Raw genomic sequence first — 18,423 nt, 5'->3', positions numbered from 1 at the left:
GGCTACCACTCCCAGAATGTTCAGGAATAGTCTCACTACTACTAAATTTTGCCTTACTGTCAACTTCAATGAGACTGAATCTAATATTTTACTAATTGAGCATCACGCAATCATACTAGCTTTTGAGATACAATTATGTTGAGAAAATGTCTTTGACAGCTTTCTTCTATTAAAGAATTTTCATCTGTTACGAACATTTGATTTTATTCAAATGTCTTTTGGCATCTTTGCATATGATCACATGGTATTTCTTCTTTAACCTATACTAATTACATTGTATTACTTTTGTACTTCATGGTGCCTACTTTAATGTATTACTGAATTCTAATATTTGGGATTTTTAAAGTATTAATATGTGAGATAGATTTGTATTTTTCATTAATTGTGCTATCTTCATCAAGATTAGTGGCAATGTTACATTGGCCTTTTTTTTTTTTTTACACTGGCTTTATAAAAAAATTAAGAGGTTTTCTTCCTAGTATGTGTTGGAAAATTTAACGTCATTGGAGTTATCTGATCCTTGAAATTTACAAAAATCTGTGAAATTACACCTGGTAATAAAATAAATTCACAAATAGAGAAAAGGGCAATTTTTTAAACCAGAAATACATTATTCAATTAGTTAAAATTGATGAAAATTCTTAGAGTTTTAATTTTTTTTGGTAGTGCAAATGATTCACTTCTATATTTAGTTTCCTATTTGTGTACAATATAATCAAAGCTGAAGAAACTGCTTCAGTTTTTTAAAATTCTGTATTATTCTCTAAACATTTCCCATTCGTTAAAGAGAATGCAACTACTCCTTTTCTGTTTCTTAACAGTGGCAAATTATTCTACTCAGCAATTCTACCTTATTTCATAACAAGTTATTAGAAGGTTGAGTTTAATAACTTTCATACTTACTTCTCCAGTTCCTCCTGTGAGTGTGCAAATGTACAGCTGGCCCCACGAGGGCATCCTCCTCTCTGCTTCATATCTCGACACATGTATGTTTTATATTTGCTATGCTGTGGGGGCTGAGACCAAAGTTAAAACATTAGACACTGATTTAAACTAACTCACACAATTACCTAGATGGCCCAGAACAAAAATTGTTATAAAGTCATTCTGTCAGAAGTTTCAGAGTTCAAAAAGAAATTGATTATAAAGAACAGGGTCCTGATTTTTTTGGTATGTTGGCATTAATTCTCAAATATGTAGTATCATATAAATCCTGGATTAGGGGCGCCTGGGTGGTTCAGTCAGTTAAGTGTCTGCCTTTGGCTCAGGTCATGATCTTGGGGTCCTGGAATCGAGCCCCACATGGTGCTCCCTGATAGTGGGGAGTCTACTCCCTTTCCTAACTTCCCCACTTGTGCTCTCTGCTCGCTCTCTCTCTTTCTCAAATAAATAAATAAAATCTTAAAAAGAATCCTGGATTAAATTTCATGACAGCTTTATGATTTTCTTTTCAGATTTTATAATGGACAAACAAACCACTAGAGTTTAGGGCTTTCAAATGTTTAATATGTGTTCTAATATTTGTTTTGGACAATGTTTTGTATAGCCATATTTACAATTAGGTTTTCTTAGAACACAAATCTACTATAGGCTCTATAACTGAAAAATACTTTGCAACCAATTCTTTTTAAAGATTTTACTTTTTTATTTGAGAAAGAGAGAAAGCACCTGCAGGGTGAGGAGCAGAGGGAGAAACCGGCAGCCTACTGAGCAGGGAGCCCAACTCAGGGCTGATCCTAGGACTCTGGAATCCAGGCACCCCTCTATAACCAATTCTTGATATGCAGAAGAACGTATCAAGGACCTACAATAACTCTAAAAGTGCAAATGAAAATTATTATATTATTATTATTTTCCAGTATAAGACATGATGGATTAGGAAGTCAATGAGCTACCAAACATAATACTAAGCTAAATGAAATTTGAAATTTGCATTTTATCACCTATTGACAGAATTTAAAGATTAATCTTACTATTTTTGTTACATTCTTCGTGATGTCTAATGGAATACAGAGTTAAAAATAAGTTTTTAATCTTTTATTTCTTATCATAAAGTTTGGTCTATGCTTATTCAGGAAAATTGTATCCATATTATTCTACTCAGCAAGACACTTTTTTAAAAAGGATTTTATTTTTAAGTAATCTCTATACCCAACATGGGGGCTCAAACTCACAACCCAGATGTCAAGAGTCACATGCTCTACTGACTAAGTCAGCCAAGTACCACCCCCTACTTAGCAGGATACTTTTCATGTTCCTTGCCCCTCAAAGAAAAAAGAAATATTGAATAATCTATTTTTAGTATTTACCTGACCCAGATAAATTAATAACAAGGTTTTAATTTCACAAGCTCACTATTGCAAAATAAAAGACCTAGTGAACCTAACATAAATCCTGAAGGCAAAATAAAATTACTGAGGTAAAATGAAAAATGAAAAACTGTAGCCATAACATAAGCTATTACATTTTACTGCCATATACTTCACTTAAAAGTATTTGAGGAAAATTTGGCCCACTATGAATAAAAAAATGTTGAACTACTACTAGAGAAAAAGCATTTACAAATATGTGAACAGTACTAGACAAATACAGCATTAAAAACTGATATATATATATAAAACAAAACAAAAAAAAAAACTGATAGTCCAACTAAAATGTAATAGTAACCAAAGAGAATCATTTTATTTTAACATATAATCTTTAGCACAATCAAATGCTGCTATATGTGAAAAATGACTCCAGTACAGCAGAAGACCAACAGGATTATTTAATTCCATTGTTGTCAGTTAAAATTACTACACTAATCCATTAAGCTGGTTGTTAACCATGTTAAACTAATTTATAGTTTCTATAGTCAGAGTCTCAAAATATTCATGTCATCTTGTTGGCTTTGTTTGTATCTGTTATAACAACCATAGTAGCTTACTTCTAAGTTTCAAACTTCCCCCTTACCTGCTGTTGATCTGCTCCCTTTTTGCTATGGTTCTGGATGTAGTCTACTAGCCCATGTACCACAGTACGCACAGCAACCAGTCCATTTTCTAGCTGTTCCCAAGTAGGAGGAGGGGCATCTACACAACAAATTAAAACAATTTTTAAATGATGTTATTCGATATTTGTCATATTAAACTAAGAAACAGTTACTGTCAGCCCTTCAGTGAAATCAAGTTAGGTTTCATACAACTTATCAGGTAATAACTTATTCACCCAAACATCATTTAAAGGAATAGATTGTAAACTAAAATAACTACAGAGATAGGGAAGGTAACATAAAGAAAATAAGCAGGCCAGACAATAAATGGCAACCATCATTAGACTCTTAGTATTGGAAATGACAACACAGAGACAGGGAGTGTGCTGAACCGGAGAGTATGGCCTACATCTAAGGTTATGGTTACTATTCAGCTTTAGCAGATTGCTGTTATGTGATGAGGCAAGGCGGGCACTGCCAGACACACCGATTTTTCCCCAGGGAAGACTAAACTTTAAGATTTTCATGTAAAATCACCCAGTTTAAAGTGTCAGGACCTAAAAATTTTAGAATATTATGCAGACCAACATTGTGTGGACCAAAAAAAACTTAACTGTAGATTAGCCATTTTGTAATGTCCATTTTGAAATTTGGCATAAATCAAGTATTGGTATACAAAATGTTTAAAAAGTTTAATAGAAGAGTCACTATATGAAGCAACTCTGCTATATATCCTCTTCATTTAGCATTTGTCCAGTGCCAGTGCTGTGATTTTATTTTTTTATTTTATTTTTTTTTTAAATTTTTATTTATTTATGATAGTCACAAAGAGAGAGAGAGAAAGAGAGGGAGAGACATAGGCAGAGGGAGAAGCAGGCTCCATGCACCGGGAGCCCGACGTGGGATTCGATCCCGGGTCTCCAGGATCGCGCCCTCGGCCAAAGGCAGGCGCTAAACCGCTGCGCCACCCAGGGATCCCAGTGCTGTGATTTTATAAAGGAAAAAACCACAAATATGAAATGTTCTTTAAAAAAATATATAAAAAGAAGTAAGAATGCAAATATAGAGATGACTTCCTATTGGAGACACTGTGAAAGACTTCTCTAGGTGATGGCACGTAAATGAGGCTTTGAAGGACACATGGAGTTTCACTTGGAAAAAAAAAAAGAAGATATAGAGAGGTGAAGAGAACAGTCATACAAAAAAGTATTGTTTGGAACACCTACTAAGTCCTAGGTATTGTTCTATTTGTTAGGAAGCAACAGGGATCAAAACAAAAAAAACATCATACCCAAGAGAGGAGACAGACAATAAATAACTGAAATAAAAACAATTTTGATAATGATGACTTGAATAGAGCAAAGAAGAGGCATGGGACAGATCTGTGTAAAATATTGGACTGTGTGGCCTGAGAATGTCTCCTTGAGAAGGTTATATCTGATAAAAGACCTGAAAAAAAGAGAATGAGTGTAACTTGTGGATACATTAGGACAAAACTGAACAATGGAAAGCACTGGAGATTTTTTTTTTTAAGATTTTATTTATTTTTAGAGAGAGAGTTAGAGTGTACGTGTGCATGTGAGCAGGGAGAGGGCGGGGATCTGAAGCTGACTCCACCCTTAGCATGGAGCTGAACACAGGGCTCACTCAGCTCGGGAGAATTTTTGAGAAGGGTAACAGGAGCACTCTAGTTCCTATGCTAAAACCAGACCGACAATAGGAGGCTATTCTGAAATCTCTGATGAGAGATGAGGATGGGTAGCAGTGAAGGTGACAAGCAGAAGGAGTCCAGATGGATTTTAAAGGGAAAGGCCTACGGGGTATGTTAGTTAGATCAGATGTACCACATGTGAGAAAGAAGAGTTGAGATCTCCCAGGTGTTTGGCGTGAGGAAATGAAATGGAAGGTTGGAGCTGCCACTAAAAGGAAGGGGAGGTGGGATGAGGGCAGTGCCTGGAACTCACTTTTGGACCAATTAAGTTTGAAATTCTTATTAGATATTCAAGTAGGCCTGCTGGATGTTCAGCAGGCAGGTGGATATACAAAATAATTCAGGAAGAAGGTTTGATCCAGATATACAACATGCTTCACAGATTCTAAATCAATTGCAACATACACCATTATTTTATGTGCCACCAAAATAGAAAAAGATTGTTAATTAAATTACCACATCATTACCTATACAGAACCATCTCAATTTCAAAAACACCAAGATGAAAAGAAATGTGGGCTTCAGAACTGATGAAAAACAGTAAATTTGTGAGTCATAAAGATAATATTTAAAGTTATGAGACTAGATGATATTCTTCAGGGAATGGGTATAATTAGAAAAGAGATACATGGATTAAACTCTGGGAGCAATCCAAAAGTGACAGGCTATGGAGATGAGGCTCAAAGGAGGGTCTAATAAAATGAGAAGGAAAGGAGGAAAGTGTGGTGGCCTGGAAGCCAAGGGAAAAAAGTGTTAAGACTGGGGGCGCCTGGGTGATTCAATAGGTTAACATCTGACTTTCGCTCAGGTCATGATCCTAGGGTCCTGGGATAGAGCCCTACATCAGGCTTCCTGCTCTTAGAGAGTCTGCTTCTCCCTCTACCTCTCCCCCTCAGCTCATGGTCTGTCTGTGGCTTTCTCTCTCTCAAATAAATAAAATCTTAAAAAGAAAGTATTAAGAGGATCAAAAAGTAAATGACAATATTAAATGCTGCATTTAATAGGCCAAATAAAATGAGAACCAAAAATTGATGTCTGGAATTAACTACATGGAAGTCACCTGTGACCCTGACAAAGCAGTTTCGAACAACAGAGATAAATGCCTGGCTGGACTGAGTTCAAGAGCATATGAAAAAGGTGGGGAGGGGACAGCGTAGTAGATGGATGGCAAATGTTGTCAAAAGTAGGTTATGATGACAGGAATAACAGTGTTTGTTGACAGAAATACTCTAGTAGAGAAGGAAACTTGGTGATCTAAGAAACAGAAGATACTGGAGTACTATACTTGACAAGATATTAGAACATGAGAAGAAAGAGGGGCCTTAGCTTAGAGGTACAGTTTATCCACTGTTACACAAGGAGAGCAGAATATATTGGCATGGATACAAATAAATAAATTGGTCATTAATGTGGTGGTGAACTTGTGGAAGTGCTCTTCTGATTGCTCAGAATAAGCAAAGCACAATAGTGAAAAAAGAAAAATGAATGTGTTCTAGGAATATATCTGACCTGGTTTGATTAAGCAATTTTCAAAGTAAATTCTATAAAGGTAGATTTATTACAAAAAAAAAAAATAAGAGGGCCCTGAATGCTACTGTCAAAAGAGTTCCAAACCTTCTTTGATAAGCAATGGGGTGTCACTGAAAGTTTAAGAACACAGAAATAAGATCAGAGATGTGATTTATTTTGCAGCAGTTAAGTAGACTTGACGGAAAGAATTAAGAGTAGAGGAAAACAGAAGGCATTCAGTTTCAGGAAAAATAAGGCGCTCAACAATGCAGTATTAACTGGCATGGAAGAGGGATATGTTGGAAAGAACAGATAGATCCCGTTGTCTGAAATGGTATACAGAGCAAGTAAAAGGAAAAGATATGAGCTAAGACAAAAGATTTGGGTTTTTAAGTGTAAATATTTCAGACAATGAGGTCATTTAACAGAGAGACACAGAAGAGGAAGAGGTAGTATCAAGTGAAGAAGAATTTGCTTTGAAGAACACAGAGATGATGATGAGTCTCAGAAAGCATCTGGGAAAGTAAGGAGGAGTAATAAAGAGAGAACAGTGATAGAGATATTCATGAGTCCATTCTCTGCAGAGAGTAGTATCAATGCTGGGAATGACTGACCATCATCAACAGAATTCAAGGAAAACAAAATTCCAAGAACACAAGTGGCCTACTCATTAGTGGGCAGGAGAGGAAAGTGGTCAAAATAAGACAGCAGCAGGATTTAGACGAGTCAGAAGGAAACTATGAGAGTACAGAAAGATATCAGGAGAGTTTCTATAATGAGGAATTAGTCAACAATATTATCAAATGCTAAAGAGAAATCAAGTCATTTGAAGAATGAGAAGAAGCCTTTGGAATTTGAAGCTGGGAGATTACTTGTGAATGATGAGAGTTTTAGCTCAGGAGCAGGAATAAAATACAGGGACAGCAACAGGACACAAGCTAAAATACTGTAGATGTGAAAAATGAAGGTTGGGTGATTTTCAGGTCAAGGGGCAAGGAGCAAGAAAAGGGCTGACAAAAGTTAAGAAATACGAGGAAACTTGATGAACGAGACATTACTATCACAGAGAGACAAAAAAATGGGACCAAGATAAATCAACTAAGGACATAGGATATAGAAAAAATAAGAGAACTTTTGTTTTGTCAAACAGATGAGAATAGTAAATACAGCACAATTTTGTGACACGAAAAAGAGAAAACAAAGGATTCCAGAGTGAACCTATCTCCCTGGTGAAGTGAGTAGTACAGTAAAAAGGCTTTAAATAAATATTAGTTGAAGTAATAAAGAGATAGATGGACAAGATTAGGGCCAGAAACTTAAATACAATGTCAAAGGTCTGAAATAACTACTCTGGGAAATTCTTAGGGAATGTAACAGAAGAGAATTTAAAAAAAATCACTGAGCAAAAGGGCTAGTTTCCAAGATCTATAAAGAACTTCTTAAACTCAACACCAAAGAAACAAACAATCCAATCATGAAATGGGCAAAAGACATGAACAGAAATCTCAGAGAGGAAGACATAAACATGGCCAACATGCACATGAGAAAATGCTCTGCATCACTTGCCATCAGGGAAATACAAATCAAAACCACAATGAGATACCACCTCACACCAGTGAGAATGGGGAAAATTAACAAGGCAGGAAACCACAAATGTTGGAGAGCATGCGGAGAAAAGGGAACCCTCTTACACTGTTGGTGGGAATGTGAACTGGTGCAGCCACTCTGGAAAACTGTGTGGAGGTTCCTCAAAGAGTTAAAAATAGACCTGCCCTACGACCCAGCAATTGCGCTGTTGGGGATTTACCCCAAAGATACAGATGCAATGAAACGCCGGGACACCTGCACCCCAATGTTTCTAGCAGCAATGTCCACAATAGCCAAACTGTGGAAGGACCCTCGGTGTCCATCGAAAGACACCTGTGGCTTACTGTGGCTGAAAATCATAAGAAACCTCGGTGTATCCATCTTCTATGGATAAAGAAGATGTGGTTTATGTATACAATGGAATATTACTCAGCCATTAGAAACGACAAATACCCACCATTTGCTTCAACGTGGATGGAACTGGAGGGTATTATGCTGAGTCAAGTAAGTCAATCGGAGAAGGACAGTGTATGTTCTCATTCATTTGGGGAGTATAAATAATAGTGAAAGGGAATATAAGGGAAGGGAGAAGAAATGTGTGGGAAATATCAGAAAGGGAGACAGAACATAAAGACTCCTAACTCTGGGAAACGAACTAGGGGTGGTGGAAGGGGAGGAGAGCGGGGAGTGGGGATGAATGGGTGATGGGCACTGAGGGGGGCACTTGACGGGATGAGCACTGGGTGTTATTCTGTATGTTGGTAAATTGAACACCAATAAAAAATTAATTTATTAAAAAAAAATCACTGAGCAGCACTGAGGCACACACAGGACAGTCTATTAATTTCCCTTGGGTTTATTTACCTGGACTAGGATCAATGTTTGCCAATAGCTCCAAATGGGGTCTTAGTCGGTTCAAGTTTGCTGGATCTCCAGTTCGCTGGAGAGCAATTGTTAATTCCTGAACACTTTGTGCAAAAGAGGCTGGGGTCTGCAACTTAAAAAAGATAAATATTAACTTTCCAAAAACCAGATAATACTTTTAAAGAAAAGACTATTTAAAATATTGCAGTCACTTTTGCAACTTATTACTTTTAATTTTATCCTGCAACACATCCTAGGCTTTGGCCTGACTGGATTACTGGTGCTTGAACAATCCTTGCACTTCCCTGCATTTACTGCTTGGCAGATGGTAAACTTTCTTCTCCCTGATGGCACTTTCCTCAAATGTGAGACCTTTCTCAATTCCTCAATTTGGAAGTTTACCCTTTCCATCTTATGTTCTTAGGGCACTATATTAGCTTGGCTCTTGGGAGTGCTTCCAAATAGTTGAAATTTAGAATTTAGAAATGTTATACAATACCAAGAACAATGAAACTGAACTCAAACTGAGCTTATATCATGACACCGGATATAACCTTTATGAACTCAATCTCAAGTCCATCTGCTATATGAACTAAATAATTTCAAAAGGCACTCCAACTCAGAATTTTATAATGGTTTGGGATTCTTGGAAGAATTTTTCTCCTCTAAAAGGTCACTTTTTAAGAGGTAATTCTTTTTAAAAAAAGCATACATATTAAGAAACATGAAAAATAACTCATCTGAATGCTGACATGCCTTTATTCAATTTTTTCATCTTTGCATGCTTTTTATACACTTCTAATCAGCCATTTACAAACTTATGGGTTTGGCTATCGTTAATATTAGAAAACATTTTTATAATGCTAATCATTTTTATTATGAAATATTTCAAAATGTTTAAAAATAATTACAATACCCATGTGTTCATCACTGAGACTTAATAAAAATGTTTCACTACTTTTTTTTTAAAAAGCTAAATGTTATTTATCAGCTGAAGAGAGTATCTGTCTTGAAATAACTAATTTTAATGGCCATATAACCATGTTCTGAGCAGAGATAAATTCTTTAACCATCTGCTTATTTTCTACTTTATAAATAATGTGGTTATTAACACTTATAAACTCATAACCTTTTTGGAAGTTTGTATTATTTCCTTATAATAAGTTCCTGGGAATAGCAAATTTGATCAAAGGATATGAATATTTTGAGTATTTATTTACTGGTAAGTTATTTCCCAAAAGATATATATAATGCATTTTATAAACCATCAGCAATGTATGGCAATAGATGTCTCTTTTGCTAATTTAATATCTGTTATGCCAGTTTTTTATAAAAATCACTGAGCAGCAAGCACTAAGGCACACACAGGACAGTCCATTAATTTCCCCTGGGTGTATTTACCTCCAATTATTACTGGAGCTATATTCTATCCTATCAATTACATATATTTTCTCTTGTGAACTTATAATTCACGTTTATCCATTAATTTACTATGATTATTGCTTTTCATATCACTTTTAATAAATTCTCTTTACAGTCCAACACAGTACCAGCAGCAACATGTGGCTATTTAAGTTAAAATTAACTAAATAAAATAAAAATGTAGCTTTTAGCTCTTCAGTTGCACAGTCACATTTGGGTGCTAAACAGCTATGGCTGGCTAGTGATCACCATATTAGACTGCATATATAGAACATTTTCATCACCACAGAAAGTTTTACTGCTCTAGATGATAAAGTGCCACACACATTGCAAAGTTTGTTTACCAGTTTCTTGTAAGAAGGTTGCTGGATATTACATTCAAACTATTGCTCATGATGGGAAGATACTGTTACAGGATAAATTATATAGTCTAGTTCGCACAAAAAGGTCAACCTCCTTGCAGAATCTTTATAAAAGTGAGCCAAGTTTCTCTTCAGAGGTAGAAAATTACTCCTCTAAGAGACCATTACTAAGGTTTCAATACATTATTATCAATCAATTACATAACTGCAGACTTAGGAGTTAAAGGTAAAGTTTGGGCAAAGGTATCTAAAAAGATTTATAGGACAAAACAAGTAATACACATTATACTGAAAATTACATTTCCCCAGTTGTCCTTTGACATCAATACAAATGATAAATACATTATCATTCAAATAAAACTATCTTTAGAAGTAACAACAACAACAACAAAAGTGACAGAATAGTCTGGAAAGGTTTAGTGGTTAAGAACATGGATTCTGAATTCAGTATACCCAACTTCAAATCCAGCCCTGCCACTGATTACCTATGTGATTCTGGAGAAATGTACTTAATCTATCTCTTTAGGACAATACAGAGCTATTGAAAAGATTAAATAGATTATTTTAAACCACCAGGCATCAGCAAGTTCTCAGTAAGTGTTACACAGTAATATATTTGAAATACCCTTATATCTTGATCTTATTTTTTTTAAATTAAATGTGGGTGGACTCTCATCTCTCTGGTTATAAGTATTTAAGGTAAAGCAGTAAAAGTTAATACTATTATATATATATATATTTTTTTTTAAATGGTGCTTTGAGACTTTTTCATACTTTCATATACTTCATGTTGAATTACAACAAAAACAATTATAGGATTGGCCCAGTTTTAACAGAATTAAATACAGCACTTAGAGTAAGCAACAAACAATGGAGCCTGACTGTGTATACTCTCGTTATCTTTTTATCATAACAAAGAACAGATAAAGTAGAATTAAGTTTATTGAAAATCTGATCAAATCTAAAATGATTGGTAACTTATTATGTGAAATTACTGTGGCTGAGAATCATAAGAAACCTCAATGTATACATCTTCCAGACTCTTAAATGGCTGTTACAGGAAGACAATGAAGGCATTCAGAAAATGGGTTTAACACACACAATAACTAAAACTCAGGGGACCAAACAAGAAGGGAGGGAGGCAACAATAATAGAGATGAAGACTCTCAGAAGAATACAAGAGAGTGCTGGATAGACTATTATAATACTAATCAAATCTTATATTAATGATGTCAAATATATCAAATAAAAAAACCCTTATGTAAACAAACTGGCATTACTCTATGACTAATGACTAGTTAGAATACTCAGCTACAAATAATGTAATTTTAAAGAGCCTGACACATGGTATTCACTTTAACATATATTTAGTAAATAGATTACTAAATCATGAATTACCAAAACTCCAAGATTCGTCCAAGAAGTAAAAAACAAAAAAGGGTCTACCTTGTCAATAATTGACTGCATATGAGACTTATGAGACTGGTCTCCATAAAGCAAAGAGGACCATTGGTCTGGTGCAATTCGTAAGCCTGCTTCCATAGCAATTTGCACTATCTGGGAGTCATGTTCTCGCCGCAGAGCTTCATAGGTTCTAAACTCTTCTTTCAGTTGCATCAAAGAAGAGTCTTCATCACGTTTGGTGACCTAGTAAGACACACATAATCTCATGAGTCAGGTAAAAAACAAAATGAGTTTATACTTTATATGAACACATATAGAGAACATACAATTTTTAAAATAACAAATTTCTTTTAGCAACAATAGCAAGATTAAAGTGGAACACAGTTTTAAGCCTGTGAAACATTTCCCCCCTTCATAGACATAAAATTTAAATTGTATATGTGTGTATATGCATTTTTGAAAAGAAGAAAATACTTGAGAAGGCTGTCTGGCTCAGCCCGTATAGCATGTGACTCTTGGTCTCAAGGCATGAGCGTAAGCCCCATTGGATATGGAGCCTACTTCTTTATATATACAACTATACTCACATATATACACACAAATAAAGCAAAGACTTTAAAAAAAAACAAAGGAACATACTCATGCAATTATTCTCAAAATAAAACAAAACAAAATGTATGTTTCTTTCTCATAACTATAGATTATTAAACTTGGGCTTGCCTGGCATTAAGCTAGCTGGTACCCCTAACTGAAAGAGCTTCATTCAGATGCTGGTGTGATTCTAAAGATGATTAATCTCTGCTTAATTTTCCAGAGTTTTGCAGTCTGGGCCACCAACAGAAAGTGTAAAATAATGATGATGATAATGTCTATTAGTAATTAAAATGACTATAACCGTTATTGAGCCCATAGTATGTGCTAGTCAGTGTGTTAACTTATTAACCATCATACTGACATATTAACTCATTTAATTCTCTAAGCTTCTTCAGGTAGGTACCATTTTTGCTATATTGTTACATTTTGAGTCAAGCTGGATTTAGGCCAAAGGCTCAAGAAATAAAAGTAAAATAATTAATTCTAGTCCAGGATCACTTGTATCCTAACATATTTCAGTATATATTATACCCTGTTAACCTTTTATTCCCATAAAGACTTAAATTTCTCTAGTAGAAAATTCCCTTTTTTTTCTTCTACCAAAGAAAACTACAGCCATGTTATTAGTTAAGACTTCTAGGTCATCCTGATATTATATTTTTAAATGTTTTCCATTTTTATTACAAGAAAGTCTAAAATAAATTGTGTTAGGTAAGTCCATGAAAGACCAAATAGATGAAAAAAAATCAAGAACTAAAGTCACAAAAACAAAATATATTTTGCCACAATTCAAAGGCAAATCAAAAGACGAAATACCTATGTGTATGTATAAAAATATCCTCTCAATATAGGCTAAACCTTACTAAAATGCAGAATGTTTTCTATATGGTATACTAGGGTTTCCTGGACTTGATTCTCTAAACTCTCTTTTAACTAAAAACAAAGATTTCCAAGAGATGCAATGTCTAAAGTAAGTCCTGGAACTATACTGTACTAAGAAGGAATAGAATTATCCCTGTTTGAAAAGGTTTTTCAAATGCAAATAAAAGAGATGCTAAAATGATGCAGCTAGAACATATCTATATCGATACATATGGCCACAAGGAAGAATGCAAAATGCCTACCAATGTGAGTTCCACAAAGAAAATGAAATAGGCATGTATTGGTAGATACTTAACAGAAACTCTGCCACAGTGAATAAAATTTAGGGTATGGACCTATTGTGATGAGAGGAAATAAATCTTTTCATGATGGAGATAATAGTACATATTACCAGCAAGAGAAGAAAACAGGTGTATAATGAAAAAAAGGGAAATAATCATGACCCAAGTGAAAAATCATTAGATTTTTACAAATTTCCAGTCTCTTTTCAATTACTATTAATTCTTTTAATTAGGATTGAGAGAGGTTCACTGTGGATATTCTGGGGTTTTTGGACCCCTTATTATTCTTAACAGAGAAGGGGTGGACTTCCCTTTTATTTTTTAAGCTTGCAATATTGAGTCTGTCTGGTACTATTAGAGAACAAGAACTTTGGAAGCAGACATTCTGAAGTGTATTCCAGATTATACTGTACAATCATATTATAATCATTACAACAAATATGAGTTATTTGGTGACAATCTGAACTGGTTGGGAGTTATTTTGGCTAGAGTTTCTGACAGTTCCAAAGGCACCTAATAAGGCAAGGACAGGGTTGGGTGCAGATTTGGAGTGCACACCTCATTTTCAGTATTCAGTATATATATAATCTGACTCTAGAAAGAAACATAATAATGTGGGCATTTAGTCAGAGCTTTAAAGCTTTTAAAAATTAAAGTGGTATGTTTCCCTGTTGATTTTGTGAATCGTTCTTTCTCAGAAATGAGAGAATAAACTATAGATTGTAGGATTTTTTAGTTTTTAGTGTCAGATGAGGGGATGTAGTGACCCAGGAATGGCTATTCTCAAAGTTTGTATGAATTTAAAAATTTTTTAGAGGCATGCCTCCCTGGTCCATGAAGTACTAGTTATGCGTGTGTCAGAAGCAAGAAGCCTTGACATTAAGAAGTCAGGAAAACAGGATGAATGATAAATGATACATAGTGAGCACGGATATTTGAAGTAGTGCTGATTCAATTTGAGATACAAAAGAGTGTGTCCAGCATTACTATATACACTGAAAATGAAATGGCAAATGGAACTCCAGTACTGTGTATGTGGAATTACAGCAGGAGCAAATAGCAAAATGAAACTTCTTGCTTCAATGACTCTCTGCTCAGACCAATTCTGCCTACAGTATTGGTGGAAAAATAACACAGCATTTTAGCCTCTTCAAATATAAAAATCTGTAAGCCTCAGTTTGATCTATGTTGTGCAATATCCAAAATACAAAATTTAATAACAAGATTTAACTTTAATAAAACACCATCTACATTCTTCTTTATTTTTTTTTATATTTTTGAAAAGAAAAAAGATTGTTGAAATTTTCTGAGGGGGCAACTTTATTTAACTCAAAGTATTACTATATAAGTTTGGGGAAAAGACAATGTTTCCTTTTAAGCTGAAATTTAACATTAGTTCATACCTTGAAGCAGGAGGCTCTATAAAGGAGCTGGACAACATGCCCAATGCTAGTTTTAGAGGCTTGAGGAAACCGTGGCTCCAACCTTTGCACCACAAAGAGAACCAATACTTTTCTTGACAAAGCAGAACCATCTTCCAAGGCCAGGAGAACCAGCTTTAGAGCTTCCTCTTGCATTGCTAGGAAAAGTTGGGCAAAACCAAAATTTATCAAAGTGCAAGGATAAGATTAAACTATTTATTAGAAGGGCAATATTCAGTAATTGCTGCAGGTACCACCACTCAATGAGCAACACAACATAATAACACATATTCACAGTTACACTTTCTAACCATTTTGGGAAAAATTTGTATTATTCTGTATATTTAAGACAGATATAAAAATAATACATTCAAGAAAAACTTCTTTCAAATGAAAACTTTTGACATTGAGAAAAGTTTTAGAGGCTCTAAAATACTGACATGGAATTACCCAAGCCATGATTGTCAAGTGACATATTTCTTTTTTTTTTTTTTTAAGGTTTTATTTATTTATTTGACAGAGAGAGAGCAAGCATAAGCAGGAGAAGCAGGCAGAGGGAGAGGGAGAAGCAGGCCCCTCACTGAGCACAGAGCCCGACATGGGGCATGATTCCAGCACCCTGGGATCATGACCTTAGCCGAAGGCAGAGGCTTAACCTACTGAGCCACCAGGCACCACAAGTGGGGTATTTCTTGATAACAACAGAATACTGCTAAAAACCAGCCTTTGTATCACACTTATAGTTCTTACACCATACTCCTAGAATTATTACTATAACAAATATCAAACTTTAATCACATACCTGGTCCAAGGAACTGGCAGCCCCTAGCCCTGACTGCTGCCCAGAGATTGGAGGAGAGCTGCTGGGGATTCTGGTGCTGAAGAATGAGCTCTGTAACTGTCCGTTCACCTAAAGATCGAGCTGCTCTCATAGCACGAATCCTGCCTTCTTCTTCCACTAGTTGGCAGTGGACCAGAGTCACCAGCTTTCTCTGCATTGGGCGACTCAGAACACTCTGCGTAGTGCTATTCAGACCCACTCCTTTAAAAGAGAGTAAAAAGTTATATGTAGATTTACAACGCAGTTTTAGAGTCCACAAAAACTTCCTCTGATGAGTTGACTGACTTATGCATACATGAATAGTTCCAGTTCTACTAGAATGCTTAAATAATAGATAAAATTATATAAAGCCTAATTTGCATGTTAAAAATATACAAAAGCTGTATGTCATGTAAATATACCACTCATTACAACATTAAATATATCATTATTCATCGTAGCCACGGAGGAGAAAAGGAAAAAAAGGTTAGACAGCATTAATATTTAGTTTAAGACTCGAATCTTGAGAACATAATAGTTCTGGCATATTATTTCATAATGGTTAATTTTATCTTTCTAATGAAATAACAAGCCATAATGGCAAGGCAATAAAAATATAAAACAGAATAGAAGGCAGGCAACCCAGAGTTGTCAAATGATGGAAAGCTATTATGAAACCACTAGTATATTCACACTTTTGAAACTCATTCAAATGTTTCCAACATCATATAAACTCTAAATTTACCTATTTGATGTGGTTTGTAATGATATTATTTAGTGCTCGTAGGTTTGATTTACAATAAATAAGTGTATTTCATTAGCATTCATTTACAGCCCACAATTTTTTAAAAAGAGGTATTTATTTTAGAGAGGAGTGGGAAGGGCACAGGGAGAGGGAGAAACTCAAGTAAACTCTGAGCTGAGTGCAGAGCCCAACATGGGGCTCAATCTCATGATTGACCATGAGAGATCATGATCTGAGCCAAAACCAAGAGTCAGACACTTAACTGACTGTGCCATCCAGGTGCCCCTACAGGCCACATTTTTAATGGTAATAAAAACATCTTTAATAAACATTTGTTTAGCTTCTGATTTACCTCTAGCACTGCTGAGTGGTTTCAGGTACAATGCTAATTCTTCTACACATTTCTTAGCTTCCTCATAATGCTTTGTATCTTCAACCCCACTACACAAAGTAATGGGCTGCTGCTCAGGGACCTTGAGGTCAAAAGAAAAGGTCTGTATGAGTACTCATGAATTAAACGTTTTATTGAGTGTATTTTATACATGCTACTCTGTGGTAACATCAAAGCTCCCACTAAATTTATTGAATTCTTCCAGAAGACTTTTTCTATACTAACACATAAAATTTAATGGATTACTTTGGTTTTGTAATAGCTTTACTGAAATAAAACTTGTATACCATATAAGTGACCCATTTAAGACGTACAATTCAATGGTTTTTAGTATATTCATAACTGTGTAACCATACCACAATTTCAGAACAGTTTCATCACCCTTCCAAAGAATGCCATAATCTTTTAAGTCCCCTCTCCCATATTTCCTCCTAACTCCCCACCAACCACAGGAAAACACTGATCTATTTTCTGTCTCTATGGAGTTGCCTATTTTGGACATTTTCCATAAGCAGAATCATAGAATCATACAATCACTTCCAAAGTGGCTATACCATCTTTCAATCTCACCAGCAATAAATGAGTTTCTGTTCGTCCACATCCTCACCAGCATTTCTCTGTGTTTGGATTTTAGTTATTCTAATTGATATGTAGCAGAATCTCATTGCTTAAATTTGCAATTCCTTAATGACAAATAATGTTGAGCAACTTTTCATTAGTGCATTTGCCATCTGTATGTTTATCTTCTTTTGTAAGGTGTCTATTCAGATCTTCGAGTTATGAGTCTTTTACATATCCCAGACACAACTTTCTTTCAGATATATGAGTTACAATGATTTTCTTTCATTCTGTGAGTTGTTCTTTCACTCCCTGATGGTGCCCTTTGAAGCACAAAGTTTTAAGTCTTTAGTTCAACTAATCTTTTATTTGTTATGCTTTTCATGTCTTATCAAAAAAAAAATCCAACCAAACAACAAACCACCTCCTACACCTAAGGTCATGAACATTTATGCCTGTATTTATTTAAGAGTTCTGAAAAAAAAAAAAAAAAGAGTTCTGTAGTTTTAGCATTTATACATAGCCTTTGGTTCATTTTGAGTTCATTTTTGTGTATGATGTGAGGTAAAGGTCCAAATTCATTTTTTTGTATTGGGACAGCCAATATTCCCAGCACCATTTGCTGGAAAAACTGTCCTTTTCTCACTGAATGGTCTTGCAACATTGTCAAAAATCATTTCATATGTGTGGGTTTATTTCTGAGCTCTGTTCTATTCCATCGATCTAAATGTCTGTCTTTATACCAGTATCACACTGTCTTGATCACTGTAGCTTTGCAATTTCAAAATCTGGAGTATGATTCCTCCTACTTTGTCCTTTTTCAAGATTGTTTTGGCTATTTGTGGTCCCTTCTGATATGAATTTTAGGATGGGTTTTTTTGTTGTTGTTTCTGCAAAAAGA

The 18,423-nt window shown here is 35.0% G+C and overlaps 1 protein-coding gene across 4 annotated transcripts in view; it reads right to left on the bottom strand.

Annotated features, from left to right (window-relative positions):
• Positions 1-18,423, bottom strand: part of RC3H1 (ring finger and CCCH-type domains 1) — a 79,537-nt gene that overhangs the window by 25,593 nt on the left and 35,521 nt on the right. For all 4 annotated transcript variants that reach the window (XM_025430258.3, XM_025430262.3, XM_035718843.2 and 1 more), the window contains exons 3-9: positions 16,926-17,046; positions 15,811-16,050; positions 14,991-15,166; positions 11,873-12,073; positions 8,643-8,775; positions 2,953-3,071; positions 904-1,016 (exon numbers count right to left, since the gene is read on the bottom strand). In XM_025430258.3, the coding sequence (XP_025286043.1) occupies positions 904-1,016; positions 2,953-3,071; positions 8,643-8,775; positions 11,873-12,073; positions 14,991-15,166; positions 15,811-16,050; positions 16,926-17,046 (1,103 nt within the window). The remainder of the gene's footprint in view (positions 1-903; positions 1,017-2,952; positions 3,072-8,642; positions 8,776-11,872; positions 12,074-14,990; positions 15,167-15,810; positions 16,051-16,925; positions 17,047-18,423) is intronic.

The sequence above is a fragment of the Canis lupus genome, chromosome 7 (assembly GCF_003254725.2).
Source record: "Canis lupus dingo isolate Sandy chromosome 7, ASM325472v2, whole genome shotgun sequence".
Classification (NCBI taxonomy): Eukaryota; Metazoa; Chordata; class Mammalia; order Carnivora; family Canidae; genus Canis; species Canis lupus.
This window is presented reverse-complemented; position numbering and strand designations above follow the sequence as displayed.